Source organism: Astatotilapia calliptera, chromosome 18, assembly GCF_964374335.1.
Source record: "Astatotilapia calliptera chromosome 18, fAstCal68.1, whole genome shotgun sequence".
Classification (NCBI taxonomy): domain Eukaryota; kingdom Metazoa; phylum Chordata; class Actinopteri; order Cichliformes; family Cichlidae; genus Astatotilapia; species Astatotilapia calliptera.
Genome location: NC_137439.1, coordinates 11442716 through 11458610, shown reverse-complemented (window position 1 = coordinate 11458610; position 15895 = coordinate 11442716). Strand labels below are relative to the sequence as shown.

Below are 15895 nucleotides of genomic sequence, written 5' to 3'. Positions count from 1 at the left end.
GACTTATTTTCTACCGAGTATAAAATATTTTTATTATTTCTGTATTTGTTTTTGGTTCTTTTAAGTTTTTCACATGTGTTTTGTTAGTGGAATATTGTTTTCTTTTCTCTAAGGATATTTTTTTTAACTGTGCTATGTTTGCAATGTCAGAGGATTAAAGCAAAGCAGGGTGGAAGCAGGGGTTTTACAGTGAGCTTTCCCATAAGCAATTTATGTTTTAAAAGACTAAGTTTTATTAAATGTTAGTGTTAAAAGGATTCAGGAGCTGTCTCTCACAGCAGACATGCATTGGGGATTGGGCAGGGTTTGTTTACTCTGAAAGTGAATAATTGTTGCATACCTCTCTATTATTATTATTTTCTTCTTTTCACCAACATCACCCATCAGCCTCCTCCCTTCAAAAAATGTTTGCCTGAATCCGCAGCATTTATCCTGCTGGGGGTAGACGCCTCCTTGTCCTCCTCCACCACCCACTTGCTTAGAAACATAATGTGATCAGCAGGCCAGGGATGGCTCATCCAATGAAAAAGTGGGAGTGCTGCACTCCATGAGCTGATTGGCTGCCCTGACTCTAAGCAGACTGAGCCAGAGCCTGCAGATCAGGGATTAGGGGTGGGTCTTTCTGCATGCTGAATTGTGTTGGTTCAGTACAGGCCTTGTAGTGTTCTTACCTCACCCAGGAGGATTCAGACAGACCAGCAGGGACTCAGATTATACCATTTTCTGACTCACTCTCCAATGATATAGGCCTGTCTGCATCTGTACTTCCAAAATGGTTGTTCCTGAGTCTCAGGACAAAATGTACTACCCTCTTAATGACCTGCAGAAGGATGCTCATGTGCCTGACTTTAACTCATATCTGGCATTGTACCAAAAGTCTCTGGAGAATCCAGAAGGTAGGTCAAACTTGTCTGTATTTTTAGTGCAGCGCTTGCAGCGCTTCCTTGCCATTCATATCTCTTTGAGCCTGTCTGCATACAGTATCTCTTTGTGCTAATCTGCCTTATCTGCATCCCATAACACTGATAAAAGGTATCGTCTGTTTTAGCTTTCTGGAAAGAGGTTGCTGATGAGTTCTTCTGGAAGAAGCCTGCAACAGCACCGATGCTGCAATACAACTTCGATGTGACGAAAGGGAGCGTTTATGTGAAATACATGGAGGGAGCCAAAACCAACATGTGCTATAATGTCTTGGACAGACATGTGAGGGAGGGGAGCCTTGGTGAAAAGGTTGCCTATTACTGGTAAGCACCAGCATGCCCCCAGAGGAAATAATAGCTATGATGGGAAATGCTGCCTGGAGTTATGCTAAGTATTCCAGTCAAAAACAACTGCTGTGTCCCCTGTGCTGACCCCAGAACACCAAAACAAACCACAGGCAGCGCACATCACTACAGCAGTGCTTCTTCTTCCTGTCAGAAGCAGAAGATAAAAATTTACAGATTTTATACACTATCTGTCCAACAATTTCTTATTGTTTTATAATGCAAAAATCTATTTCTATTTGATTAATCAACTACAAAAAGTCTAACTAGAGCAACTAACTTCACTTGATAGACGAATGTACACACATTACATTTTTAAACTTATTCTAGCTTTAAATTTTAAGTCATTTAAATGATTTGAACCTGCAGTTGCGTGCTGATGACCCCACGTCCTTGTCATATTACAATAAAGCCTCTACTTTATGATGTTTTACTGTTATATTATGACAGTTATTATTTGCTCTGTCAGCTGTTTAAGCTTAGCAAGCAGGAAGGTTGTTCTGCACGCTCAGCAATGTAAGGGTTCAGTGGAACTTGGCATACTGGAAATCACCTGTAGGAGAGCATTAATGCTATTTACACTCAAACAAAGCACTTGTATGATATACCTGCTCACGTGTTTGCCGTGACTATTTTAGTACACTCTGTAAGGAAACTATAACTATCAGCTGTGGTGACAAGTTATCAATTTCCACATGGTTTGTTTTGAGCAACAGTTGATCACTCATGTGACTTTAGCTCACGCTTTGTCCAAGTATAATTTGAACAACTGTCTAAACTGGTAGAAGAATGCAAAAATTTATTTTATTTTTTTTTTAAATAGAACAGCAAAAATGCTGCAAAGAGTGCCATTTCAACAAAAATCTGGGGCCGTGAAAGAAGTTTAAGTGACAAATCAAAAATAAACACATATGAAAAGTAATCTGCTTCTATAGTATTTGTATAGATTGGTATAGATTAAATATGGGAAATTTTGATTATCTCATATTTTGGCAAGTGGAGTCATATAAATGTTGGAATTAAAGAGGTCTCATGATCGACCCCTGCGGAACGCCATGTCTGAATTTGGTTTGCTCTGCTGTACATTTTCCCAAAAATAAATAAAGACTTTGACAACATATATGCAGGCTATTTCACATAGAGCTGAGTTACAACATTTGCTATCACATCTTGAAGTCATTTCTCAGTTGCAGAATTTCATCTGTGCAGTCATTTATTTCATCATTCCCATTTGGCTTGGTACCATGCTTTCTGCTGCCCCTTCAAGTGTGCCAAATTGTTTTCCAAATAACTATCCTGACAAACATCCAAGCCTAATATAGACTTAGCAAAAACAGGAACAGGTTATCTCTACTGTGAACTCAAAGAACTCACCGGACAACACTGTTGGGGAAAGTGGGAAAGTACTTTTGTGTGCAATTGTTTACCAAAACAGACGAAGAGACCTCTGTAGAATCACAGACAGGTTTTGTAATACATTTATACATTTGAAAGTTTCTCTCTTGTGTGCTGTCTTATCAGGGAGGGAAACTCACCTGATCATCAAATGGCCATCACCTACAGCCAGCTGCTGAGCCATGTCTGCCGCTGTGCTAACGTGCTGAAGCAAATGGGTGAGAACCTGAGCTTATGGTCATGTCCACGATTAGTCCATAATTATTTAGTCCATGATTATAATACATAAGTATAGCTTTACAGATTTTGCTGACAAACTTAGTTTCAGAGATAGAGTGGCAGGAACTTGTTTTATATGTATATATATTTTTATTAAGGTGTGAAAAAGGGAGACAGAGTGTCTATCTACCTACCGATGATCCCAGAGCTTGTGTACACAATGCTGGCCTGTGCCAGGATAGGTGCTGTTCACTCTATTGTGGTAAGTACTATTATGACTATGCACCATATGCAACAATTTTACAAAACTGAAAAGTCTTTTTTTCCTGTCCAGCATTCTCTAATATCATATGTGCCATCTGCATGGTGCATTTTTGCAGACTGTCAGAAAGTAGGCTGCTGGTTCTTGCTGCTCTGATTTCCACAAGAAAACATTGTCTGAACCCGAGCTGTTGCTTCTGTTAGTGCAGACTGCCCTGCTCCAGTAGTTTATCAGCTGTCTTCTACATGAACACAGCACCAGCAGCACCTGCACTTAGTATATAGGTCAGACAGTTGCTGGCTGTTTCCAGTTTGAGAAGGCACTAGAGTCACTGCAATTCTGCAAGCAAGCCAACACTCTTTTAGATATTTAACCTTGCTCTTCCATGCAAAGGTTAGTAGCTCTGCTTAAAATAACTCTAGAATGTGACTCCAAAGTGGGCGCTTTTTATAACTCGCAAAGGCTGGCAGAGTTAGATATAAGTGACCTTGTCTTTGCTTAGTCATTGTTGTATATCGTCCAACTCTCAGTTTTGATCTGATTAATTTACTTTCGACAGGAACAACACTTGGCATGGCAACATAACAATCTTTGGGACAGCGCCAGCCTTTTAGATTATCCCGTGACTGCTAATATTAATCATGAATGAGCAAAAAGGATTGGTCCATGGAAACTTGCAGGAGAGCCAATGCCAATCATGCAGTGACATTTTGCTGAGTCCAGAATCCTTAGTGACCTGATTCATAATGCTTCATCAACACTGAAACTTTATGCTCTGTGAACCATTAACCTTGTCCAGATATCCAGACCTCCTGTCTGGATTCTATGTGAATGACAGTCATAGAAAAGAGCAGTTAATGTCTGTCTGCTTTGTTATGTAAAATTCAACAAGGTTTCTAAATCTGTAAATGATGATGAGAAGGAGCAGCATGCTCCATCACGGTGTAATATCAGAGACATAACAGCTTAGTTTAGGATTTTAGAAGGCTCCACACTTCTTACAACTTCCAGCCTTTAAAAAAAAAAGGACTATGTTGGCTCAGTACTCAGCAACATCTGCTAGTCTGGCTCAAGGGTTCTGACTCAGTTTTAAATTTGTAAATGATGTTTCCTAATAATTATGATCTATTTCTCATGTTAGTTAAAATAACTTACACACACTAAATAAAAAGCATTTAAAGCTGCTATATTGAAACAAGTTGCAAAAAAAACTCTCTCAGCAGCCATCCTTTGCTACCTAGTCAGTCCCAAACAGGCAACATACACAGTTATTGAGTAGCTGATAGGCATTAAAGTGGAGAATTTGGCAGATCAAGAGCCAGTTATTTCCCTCAAGATCTGGTACAGCTGAAACACGACGCTACAGTCAGTGTGAATGAATTGCTACAAACACAGCTCCAAATATACATTAAATGTTGCTCTATGTTGGTTGGATGATTTTGTGTAAAAACCTTATTTACACCTGCCGCAAGTGCCTTAAAATGTAGTTATTTAGCCAGTTCTTCATTAAGATTATCAAAACAACTTTATTTGGAGGTAAAACCAGGAATTCTTCTTCGTTTGGTCTCCATTTAGGGGTTGCCAAAGTGGATCATCTGCCTCCATGTTTTCTCTCACTACACCCATGGCCCTCTTCTTTGATCTTCCTCTTTTCTTAATGCCTGGTAGCTTCATCTTCAGCATCCTTTTTATCCAATATATCCTCTATCCCTCATGTGTTTTTGTCAATGCTGCCATCTTCTTTTACTCTGTAACAACTCATCCCGTCTCCATCCTGCCTGCACTCTTTTCTTCACCTCCATCGTGCTTCGGATGATCCGATTCAAAGCAGCCCAGGTATATAAACTCATCCAGCTTTACTGCATCTACTCCTGGCTTCTTCACCTCCTCCTCTCCAGTTGCTCTTTCACCTGGTCCCTATTCTCACTAGAGAAAAAAAACAAGAATTCAAAAGTGCTTTCTTTAAAAAAATCGTGCAAATGCTCCTGAAATGATTGTTTCTGTTATCTAACGTCCTCTGTTTTTCTCTTTGCTTGTTCAGTTTGCAGGTTTCTCCTGTGAGTCTCTGTGTGAAAGGATTGTGGATGCCCAGAGTAGTGTACTGGTGACAGCAGGTAGGTCTTCAGGCAGCCAAGTGTTTGTCCTGTCCCTGCGTTTCCCAAGGTGTGGCAGAAGGATAAACTGTACATTTTATCCATTTGCACACATCAGATTACGATGTAGCTGACTAGTAAGCACTGTTACCACTCTGCAAGACAATCTTAAGTTTACGTCTTTGCAGGGCCTTTCTGTTTGAGTTTTCTCTGTGAGCTCTGATGTGTCAAACAGAACATGTTAGGTTAATGCTGCCCAAGTTAATCCAAGATATTCCTGCAAAAGAAGCTCTTGATGTTAAGAGTTTCACTATCTGGTTATATGAAGATATACAAAGGAACAAACATAGCTTTGTTTTTCGTTTTAAAAATAGGACTCAGCACAAAATTAAAAATGATCAAAAACAAAAACCACCAATCTCTATTCTAAACACTGATTAACTGTGCTTGATGTGTACATTGTTCTTTTGTGGTCCTCACTCATTCAGTAGCTCCTAATGTGTCTGTTTAAAACATGTGTGCCAAATGGCAGCACCACAATGAGATGTTTTGTTTTGCCAGAAGCTGCAAAGATGATTCCCTGCTGTTTACTTTTACTTCTTCATCATAGCTCTCTGCCTCTACCTGTTCCTCCCTCTGTCTCCTGTCAGATGGTGTTTACAGAGGAGAGAAACTGATCAACCTGAAGCAGATTGCAACCGAGGCTCTGGAGAAGTGCCGGGAAAGGTAGCTCCTGCTTACAAAGCCTACACTTTCCCAGATTTCAGTAACCACCCTTATTTACACTGGCTGCAGCTGGTAATGGAAGTCAGCCCCTGGAATATGAGTCATTGCACACACAGACGCACACACACAGAGCAGTCAGCTGATATCAGAGATGTTAAAGAATAATACAGCAAGACTTTTACATTAACGAGGTTGCCGGGCAACATGGAGCACCTTTATCAGGGAAGCCCAAGCTGCTCATCTGCTATAGCAACATGACTACGAGGAATGTTAGCTGAGAAGCAAAGCATGCTGGGAAGGATTATGGGAGTATCTGGGGTACAGATGTGGTTAGAGGTAACTTTGAGGCCATATGTGAAAAAAATCATTTTATGTCAAATTTTCATACCAACCCTAACCCCTGTTATAATTACCATCAAATCACAGTATTTACTTTATTTACTTAAATTACTGTTATGGTGATACTAATACAGAGTTGAGAAACATGAGAAAAAAACATAAAGCTCAGGAACGTTTACGTGTATGTGGGTCCCCCATCTATGGATCCCCTGAAATTATATAATGTATGCTTTTTAATCTTGTGCACAAAGTATACATACAAGATTTGTGCTGTTCACAGTGACCTAATATAGGAAAGAACTGTGTTAAGTCTACAAGGAGCAAACAGCAGTAATCACTTCCAAAAAGAAACTTTTTTTTGGATAAATAACTTGTGGACACATGACAAAATATTTCATCTCATGGGACTTCAGGCGCTCGACCTACAAGAACCAAGATGTGACCCCAATCCAGTATTTGCAAATCCTTGGAAAGCAGAGCAGCATGCATGCACTCAGTATCCATTAGGCAAAGACTTTATGCTTTTACTACCTTTCACTGCTTTTCTTTTTTTTCTCTTTTAGAGGGTCAGCTAGTGTCACCAAATGCCTCGTCATCAAGCACCATGCACTGAAGACAAAAAGTGGAGGTGCATGCAACAAACTACAGGTTCGTCAGCTCGAAAAATGAACACACAGTGACAAACACATATTTGTCACATTGTAAAACGATTCTATATACATATTTATGTCTTTATTTGAATAACTACAAGGGGAAAAATATATTTCAGAACCAAAAAAATGGTTCTGTCATATTTTTCCAAATATTTAGCCTTTAGCTCTTCTGGGCATTCTAAATTAGAGTTGAAATTGGCATGTTGCACTCCTGCTGGTGTGCTTGGCAAGCAGCTGTAATGATCCGGTTTATGAGTTTGATTTGTTCCCTCCTGTTGTGGTGCATTCAGACCCCCTGGGACTCACAGTGTGATGTTTGGTGGGATGAGGCCATGAGGGACTCCTCTGAGGAGTGTGAGCCCGAGTGGCTGGATGCAGAGGACCCGCTCTTTATCCTCTACACCAGCGGCTCCACCGGCAAACCCAAGGTGAGGCAGACGTTCACATGCAGGCGAGTTTTTTTCCACAAACACAGCAAGAGGCATGAGGGAAATCTTATCATTTACACAAATCGCAGCATCTATTTATTACAATGATAAGCCTATAATGACTTTAACCGGGCCAGCGTTTACATAATCTGCCATGAAATAGTGAGAATTAATGGTTTTCTGTTGCTGAGAGGCACAAATGTAATCCTTGAAAGTTATCTGCAAGCTCCACTGTTGTATTTGTGTATTCTATTTGTGTGTGTGCGTGTGTGCGTTGTTATAGAAAACACAGAATTTATGGATTTTTCTTTTACACAGACATGTTTCTTTCACTCAAGACATAAACTTTAACTTTAAAATGTTATGGTTTACCTTATGGGCACTTGTTTTTTATTCCAAACAGGAATTCGCTTTCCCACTATGAGAGCGTGTAAACAGAACTTGACTAATATGCACACAGAAACACACCTCCATACACATCTCCTCTGCCAGCATTAACAGATCCCTTATTTTTGCTGTCTTCTGTCTCCTTGTTGACCTATTTTTTGCTCACTTGAAACAGGGTGTTCTCCACACTGTTGCTGGATATCTGCTCTACACGTCGATGACCTTCAAGTACGTTTTTGATCATCACCACGATGATGTGTACTGGTGTACAGCCGACATTGGCTGGATCACCGGACACTCCTACATCACCTATGGTCCACTTGCAAACGGTGCTACGAGCGTCCTAGTGAGTCAAATCAGCAAGGTGTCACATGTATAGAACATTAAACAAAAAATGGAAAACCAAACCTCCGTGTGCATGTGTCTGCATGTTTTTGCAGTTTGAAGGTATCCCTGTTCACCCCCATGTTGGCCGGTTCTGGGAAGTAATTGAGAAGTACAAAGTGACCAAGTTTTATACAGCTCCTACAGCCATCCGCCTGCTGATGAAGTATGGACGAGAGCCACTACAGAAGTATGTGGACACATCATCTGCTGCAATAAATAAATAATTACAAACAGCATTAGCTCCAAGATATTTTGGCTTTAAGGTCGCAGTTTTACTGGGGAAGTGGTGCAGTTGATGTGGTGCCTCTCTTGATTTGGAAAGACCTCCGTCAACTTGTTCACTTCTTATATAACAATTTGGTTAGTGTGTTTTCAGATTTAGAGCTATGACCCAATATGGGAACAATTGAAACCTCTTCTTATAAACTACAGGATAAAAACAGAAGACACTGAGTGTTTAAATAGATTTTTCTTTCTCTGAACAAAGAGACAAACAACAAACAAATGGTTTATTTTAACGAAATATTTTAACTAAGCAAATCTAACTTGAGTAGTCTGACAAAAACTTTAAGGGCTTTAATCTGACTATTGATAGACTGTCATATTTGTACTAAGTTAAAGCTAAGTTTAACATCTTAGCCAAGTACTTATTGTAAGCATTGGCAACAAAAGACCTCTTTCAGATTATTAATTTATCATATTATTAATATTAACTATGTGATACTTTCAGCTGCTGCCTTGTCACAAAGAGTTCCCACAATAGGTACCACCACATTTAATTTGGCAATTTTATTCCTGATGCCCACAAGTGGAATCCCACTAGCGACCTTTTGCTTGCTAAGCTAATGCCTTAACTACTACTCTATTAGCCAAGCATTAGTATGAGCACATTTTTAATATTTACTAAGTAGTGATAAAATAAAGGCTTAATTTATTTTGTTTAGTGAGAGTTAACATATGTACTAATATTTGAAATCGTGTTTGTTAATATACTATGTTTACATTAATAAGGATTAATGTCTATGCTAGCTTTGCAGCCAGTTAGCATAGCTTAGGAGTTGCTTTCAGTCTTTGTGTGAAGCTAAGCTAACCTTCTAGTTACTGGAGCTGCATATTTGAGTATAGAAGGGAGGGTCAATCCTCTCATCTAGCTCTCAGCACTAATAAGAATATTTTTCAAAATTAATAATTAATCGGAACACAGTGTTGGCACAGTAGCGACAAAAAGAAATATTCCAAATCACTAATTACAAGTTTGGTAGAACTGTAGATAGAAAATATTTAGCATAATCAAATAATAGTCTATTTGTCAAGAGAATTTAAAATAATCTTACTTAGACAAACATTCTCAACAATACATGCAAAAAATGAGTCATTATAGACAATTATGAAAAATTAAAATTATCAGCTATGAAAGCTTAAAAATGCAAAGTCTCACCGAAGTCAGATTTTAATTCACTATTTAAACAGAGCACAGTATCAACATTATGGTAAGGCTAAAACAACATAGAGCACTGAAGTTGTAGTTTGAAGGTGAGATTGTTTCCTTCTTTGTTGTCAGTAAGGAAGTTTAGACTTTGAACTACAAAGAGCATGATAAATACCACTCAATGACGTGATCTAAGGGAAATCTTTTGATTTGTCAGGTATGACCTCTCCAGCCTTAGAATTCTGGGTACTGTGGGTGAACCCATCAACCCAGAGGCGTGGCAGTGGTACTATGAAGTGGTTGGTCAAAGCAGATGTCCCATCGTTGATACCTTCTGGCAAACAGAAACGGTAAGAAACAAGAAACTGACTACAGAGGTGTTATTAGGAAGTCGTACTCAGGCGTATCGCTTCAGAAGAACTGCAGGGTCTGAAACAACTTTTGTATGATGAGCTGGGATAGCTCTTCTCAGGATGTGTAGGTGTTTAGATTCTAAGATGATGCTAGGTATGCGTCAATAGGGATAAAACGATAAAAATATATAGTACCTCAATGCGGGATTTTCCCAAACCAGTCACATATTCTTCCTGTTAAATGGGATTTTTTCCTTTCCACTGTCGCCAAGTGCTTACTTGTAGCAGATCATTTGAATGTTGGGGTTTTCCTTTATATCACAGTAAGGTCTTTACGTTACAATATAAAGCACCTTGAGGTGACTGCTGTTGTGGTTTGCTGCTATATAAATAAAATTGAATAAAATATTTGGAAACGAACATGGAAGTAACATAAGAGAAAAACACTGCTCCCACAATATTGAAATACAACAGTTAAACTACACTATATAAAGTCTTGTAGTAGTAGAAGAATTAAAGGTATTAATAATTTTAATTGAATTGTAGTGAGCATATGCTAAAACCTTTAAAATGCCCAATAGGAAAGTAGTCCTTTTGATAATCAATGACATTTTAAAAAAAGCCATGACTGGGATTGTTTTTTTTTTGCTTGCTTTCTTTTTCATAGGTGGGCAACAGGCATCCCAGCCCACCCATAGATACACCACTGATTGATTATATTCTTGATTGATTGATTGATTGATTGATTGATTGATTGATTGATTGATTGATTGGTAATTTATTTCAACATGTGAACAATATACAAGGCATATCAAATGTTTTGCTTTATTACCTCTTTGTTGCTGTGATATTTTATGTTTGTTTTCTCCTTAGGGAGGTCATGTCTTGACTCCTCTACCTGCTGCTACACCGCTGAAACCAGGCTCTGCTGTAAGTGATAACAGTTCTTCCACGCTGACATTTCTAAATCTAAAACATACCTGCATGTGAGGACTGTCATTAGTTCAAGTCGTGCTGGTATGCAAGGGTTTTTCCCTGTGCGCATGAAAATGGCGAGCATGATTTAACAAAAGCAGGGCAGGAAATGCAGCCTGGTTCTCCTTATTATGATCCAGATAATGATCTGGAAGAAACGCTGCAGCTGCAGGGGAGTTATTAAATGAAACAAAACAGTTATCTCACATTAAATCCAAAACTCATATTTCAGACTTTCCCTTTCTTTGGGGTGGAGCCGACCATCCTCAACGAGCACGGAGAGGAGCTGGAAGGTGAAGCTGAGGGTTATCTGGTAAGTTTCAATTCAACACAGCCTCATTTCTCTCTGTCACAGTGATCGTATCGAGCAACAACGAATACATGTGTGGTAAAGAGGAGAGGAAGACGAAAACGATGTTTCACTGTTAATGTTGGCCAATGAACCAGCAGCATGTTTATTATCTGAATGTAATCAAATACTTTTAGATTTTTTACATTTTCATTTACATTCTTCACCTTCTTATGCTTTCTGGAAGTATTTTTCCTGGATGTGACGTTTATTTTATTTAAAAATAGTTTAAATAATTATATAAAAAAATTAGAAGAAGTGTATTTTTTTGTCGTTGAACTCTTCAGTGTATGGATGCAAATAAAATTTCAAAATAGCAATGGCAGTAACACCTCTCTTTCAGGTATTTAGGAGGCCGTGGCCTGGAATAATGCGCACTGTGTTCAAGAACCATGAGCGCTTCGAAAATACCTACTTCAAGAAATTCCCAGGCTTTTATGTGACTGGAGATGGTGAGATCCAAGAATCAGCCCTAGCTGGCTATCACTCCCAGGCTGAAGATTACTCAGGATAGAGTTTTAGTTCTCAACATGAACAATTTCTCACTAAAGCACCAAAGTGAACCACGAGACCCCATATAAAGTTTTGTTTTGTCCTCTCTCAGGCTGCAGGCGAGATAAGGACGGCTATTACTGGATCACAGGGAGAATAGACGACATGCTGAATGTGTCAGGTACGGTGCTGTCCCTCAGAACTTATTTTAAGGCTGTTATCTAATTGACATAAATAACTTTAAATATTCTCAGCACATTTTTATTTATTAGCCTCTCCAGGAAATTGTGCTATTCATCTCTGCTATGGCCTTGCATATCTTTTCCCCGCCTCAGGCCACCTGATGAGCACAGCGGAGGTTGAGGCGGCCTTGACGGAGCACGCGGCTGTGGCGGAGGCTGCGGTGGTGAGTCGACCTCACAAGGTGAAGGGAGAGTCCCTCTACTGCTTTGTCACCCTCAAAGACAGCAGGGAGTTCAGTCACACGCTGGTGGATGAGCTCAAGAGACTGGGTGAGACCTTTGATTAGGGTTAAAGTCCACTAAAATTCATGCGTCTTTGTGTATCAGTGGTCTCTTGTTTTGCATTTGATCTAAAATAAAATGTTAAATTAAATACAAATACAACTTCTGCTGGATTCAGTCCTGTGAAAAACTAAGCAGTAACTGTGCAGTAACTTGGCATAATTGTTTTTTGTAAGACTTTATCAATCTCTCGTACCTTTGGGAAGAACCCTGGCCCACTCTTCTTTACAGCGTTGTGTCAGTTCATTGAGGTTTGGATAGGTTTGTTGCCCTCTTATGGTCCCGCCACAGCCTTTCAATCAGGTTTAAGTCTGGACTTTGACCCGATATTTGCACCTTGATTCTTCTCTTTTTCAGCCACTCTGTTGTGGATTTGCTGGTGTGCTTGGACAATTTTAGCCAAGTGTTCAGCTTTTGGACAGATGGCCTGATATACAAAAAGAGTTCTTGGTGGATAAAGAAACTGCAAGGTGCCCAGGTCCTGTGACTGCAAAACCAGCCCAGATCATCTCCACTTGACAGTTCGTGCGAAGTGTTCGTGCTGTGTTTTTTTTGTTTCCCAATGTGGGGTTTGTACACTTTGGACAAACATCTCCACTTTGGTTTCATTTGTCCAAAGAACATTTGTTAAGATGCAACTTTCCTAACATAAGCTGTTCTTTCATGTTCTTTTTGATAGAAGAGGCTTTCTCCCGCTATTCCTCTTAACCAAAGGTATACCTATTCAGTCTTTTTCTAACTGTACAGTCAGAACATTCAACATTTGACATATTAATCGAGGCCTGGACTCTCTGACATGCAGCTCTTTGGTTTTTTTTGCTAGCCTTGGGGTGAATTTGTTTTATTGAGGTGGTCAATCAGATGGTAATTAAATGCTACTTACCCACTTAATTGCTATGGAAGCAGTAAGGATGTACTCAGTTTTTTGCAGGACTGAAAATTAATACAGCTTAAGAAAACTTGCCCAGTTGTGGGAAAAAAGACATTGTCTGGTCTAATTCTTCTTCTTATTTTTACTTCTTTATCAAGAAAGACCAACAGTAAGGGATACACTTTTGTCAAAAGGTTAAAGTGTCTTTATTATAGTATCTAAATCACTCAGGACATCGAAGTCAACTACATGCTGTAAAATTTCATATTTTTCAAGCATGTTCCATATGTTCTTGAAAAATTAATAACAGTTAAAACAAACTGAAAAACTAAAAAAATACCCTTTGAGGGTATAATACATGGGTTTTCAAATAAGTTTCCCCAACTTTTTTATGCTTCCTGTTTCTGCACCAACAGAACATCGTACTTTAATACTTTTATTATTTGGCTTTGGAATAGCCAAATATGAAAGTTCATTTACAGCCAACTGTTTATGTTACAGGGTAAGTTATTTTATTATATGGTAAATGGCCTGTATTTTTATAGTGCTTTACTTAGTCCTATGGACCCCAAAGCACTTTACACTACATTCAGTCATCCACCCACTGATGGCAGCTACATTGTAGCCACAGCTGCCCTGGGGCGCACTGACAGAGGCGAGGCTGCCGGACACTGGCGCCACCGGGCCCTCTGACCACCACCAGTAGGCCATGGGTGAGGTGTCTTGCCCAAGGACACAACGACCGAGACTGTCGGAGCCGGGGCTCGAATCGGCTACCTTCCGATTACAAGACGAACTGCCAACTCTTGAGCCACGATCGCCCCACTTGCATGCAATTGAGAAAAAAGCTAAGGAAATGCTCCAAAATAAAAACAGCCTTTTGTTTCTTTTTTTGATTGATTTTTTTTTCCTATTTTCTACATTCTCTTCTCAGTGAGAGAAAAAATTGGCCCAATCGCTACACCAGACTTCATCCAGAATGCCCCAGCGCTCCCAAAAACTCGCTCAGGTAACAGTCCAACACCTTTATAAATCGACATCATCTTCCTCTACTTGCCTCCTGTGTAACATCGTGTCCTCATCCACTTCAGGAAAGATCATGAGGCGAATCCTCAGACAGATTGCTCGCAACGACAAGGACCTCGGGGACCTCTCCACCCTGGCTGACCCCAAGGTGGTGGAGGTTCTGTTTAGCCAGAGATATGAAGCTGCAGCCTGAAGAAGAAGAAGAAGAAGAAGAAGAAGAAGAAGAAGAAGACAACAAACTCTCTGGCTTCAAACTATGCTATTGTACAGATGAAGACAATCACAAACTGCTGCTTTTTGGGTGTGAATGATGGGAATGGGATCACAAAGCACAGCACAAAAATACAGCAGACATTAAAATGTTCTGATTTTTTTATGTATGAGAGAAAACAAAACATAATTGAAAATGTCAAATTGAATCCCAGATGTGCTTTTTAAACAGATGTATGAATGCGGTTGTGTTGATGGTTTGTGTTTGGGCCAAAATGTCACACGTACTAGTTCCTGTGAAGATGTTGAAGGATGACCTTAATCCTTATTTACGCCTTCTTTTCGACTGATGTATATTTCCAACCTGTGGTACATTTCTATGAATAAAGTGTTTAATCCAGCTGTTGTTTTTGTTCTTTGCCTTTGAGCACAGCAGCTGATCGACGCCCTCAAGTGGCAGGAATCATCCTCTGCATCGGCCGCACTGTGGGTTACTACAACATCCTTTTAACTGCCATGCGGAGGTTTTCTACCTTTTGTCGTCTAACGATGCAAGGAGTGCACACACACGCAGCTTTGATGATGTGATCTGTACGGCGGGGAGCAGCGATTATGGGAGACCAAAGGGAGGAGAGGGCTGTTTTATCTTAAGAGCAGTGGATTCTTTTGAAACTACAAGCATCTGTTGTTCTGAAAAAGACAGAAAAGGCAACTATAATCTGTTCATTAAAAAAAGAGAGAGAGATTAGGCTGCAGCAGGTTTTAGCTCAAAGGGGCCGTTTAATGTTAATGGGTCGTGTAGAGTCAGTGGACACTGGCTTTGTCCCTGCGTGTCTCCTCCACGTCGCACACATGCAGGCATGTGTGAGAGCGTAGGTGGGGAGGACAAGGACAAGAAAAGAGACCCAGCTATGGGCAGTGTTACATCATCACCCCCAGCAGCAGGAGAAGTGGTTACCATGACAACCTCTTCGCCACCATCACCACCACCGCCCCACATCTTCAACTCTCTCCGGCTCACCCTCCTTTTCTTCCCCCTCGTTTGGTCCCATCAGCAGTCTGCAGATGTTTTGTAACCTGACATTTTAGAGGATTAGTAACGCAATCAAGCAATTTCAGATGTATTTTTTTATGATTTCACAAAAAAGAAAAGAAACAAAATATATCAATAATTCAAATACAGGTTTACAGGTTTACTGTACATTACACCAGTAGTTATTGAGTCCAAATTAGCTGAGTCCAACTTCTCAAAATAACCAGTCAAGTGTGTCATATTTGATAAATGAGTTTTTGTGACTTTTTGAGTTGTCTACATCGTCAGTGACCCCTCTCCCCCTCCCCCTCAAAAAAAGAATGATAAATAAATATAAATAAATTGCATGATACATTTTAAATAAATATATTACAAGATTAAATGAAATTAAAACTCGTATATGCAAATTTCTATTCCATCAGAAGATTCACTAAAGAGTCCATTTAAATAAATAATAATAATAATATTCTGTAAATTAT

At 39.6% G+C, this 15895-nt stretch overlaps 1 protein-coding gene across 2 annotated transcripts; it reads left to right on the top strand.

The window, feature by feature from the left end:
* Nucleotides 1-641: 641 nt before the first annotated feature.
* Nucleotides 642-14512, top strand: acss2l (acyl-CoA synthetase short chain family member 2 like). Of its 2 annotated transcripts, XM_026150144.2 has the most exons (18): nucleotides 642-896; nucleotides 1049-1244; nucleotides 2787-2878; nucleotides 3038-3141; nucleotides 5183-5255; nucleotides 5885-5960; nucleotides 6863-6947; nucleotides 7243-7380; nucleotides 7943-8113; nucleotides 8208-8341; nucleotides 9801-9933; nucleotides 10810-10866; nucleotides 11144-11224; nucleotides 11604-11712; nucleotides 11865-11933; nucleotides 12088-12264; nucleotides 14082-14156; nucleotides 14239-14512. In XM_026150144.2, exons 1-18 carry the CDS (start codon nucleotides 773-775, stop codon nucleotides 14364-14366), a joined length of 2022 nt encoding a protein of 673 aa, XP_026005929.1. In that variant the 5' UTR covers nucleotides 642-772; the 3' UTR covers nucleotides 14367-14512. The 2 variants fall into 2 exon arrangements, with proteins under 2 accessions (XP_026005929.1, XP_080148424.1); XM_080292298.1 differs by lacking the exons at nucleotides 14082-14156; nucleotides 14239-14512 and adding an exon at nucleotides 12634-12849.
* Nucleotides 14513-15895: the final 1383 nt, after the last annotated feature.

What these genes read in the sequence shown, in the direction of transcription:
- acss2l (XM_026150144.2), top strand. Translation starts at nt 773, where the DNA reads ATGGTTGTTCCTGAGTCTCAGGACAAAATGTACTACCCTCTTAATGAC. An exon ending in GTGCATGCAACAAACTACAG is followed by an intron (nt 6,948 to 7,242) that starts GTTCGTCAGCTC and finishes TGGTGCATTCAG; the next exon opens with ACCCCCTGGGACTCACAGTG. An exon ending in GTGAAGCTGAGGGTTATCTG is followed by an intron (nt 11,225 to 11,603) that starts GTAAGTTTCAAT and finishes CCTCTCTTTCAG; the next exon opens with GTATTTAGGAGGCCGTGGCC.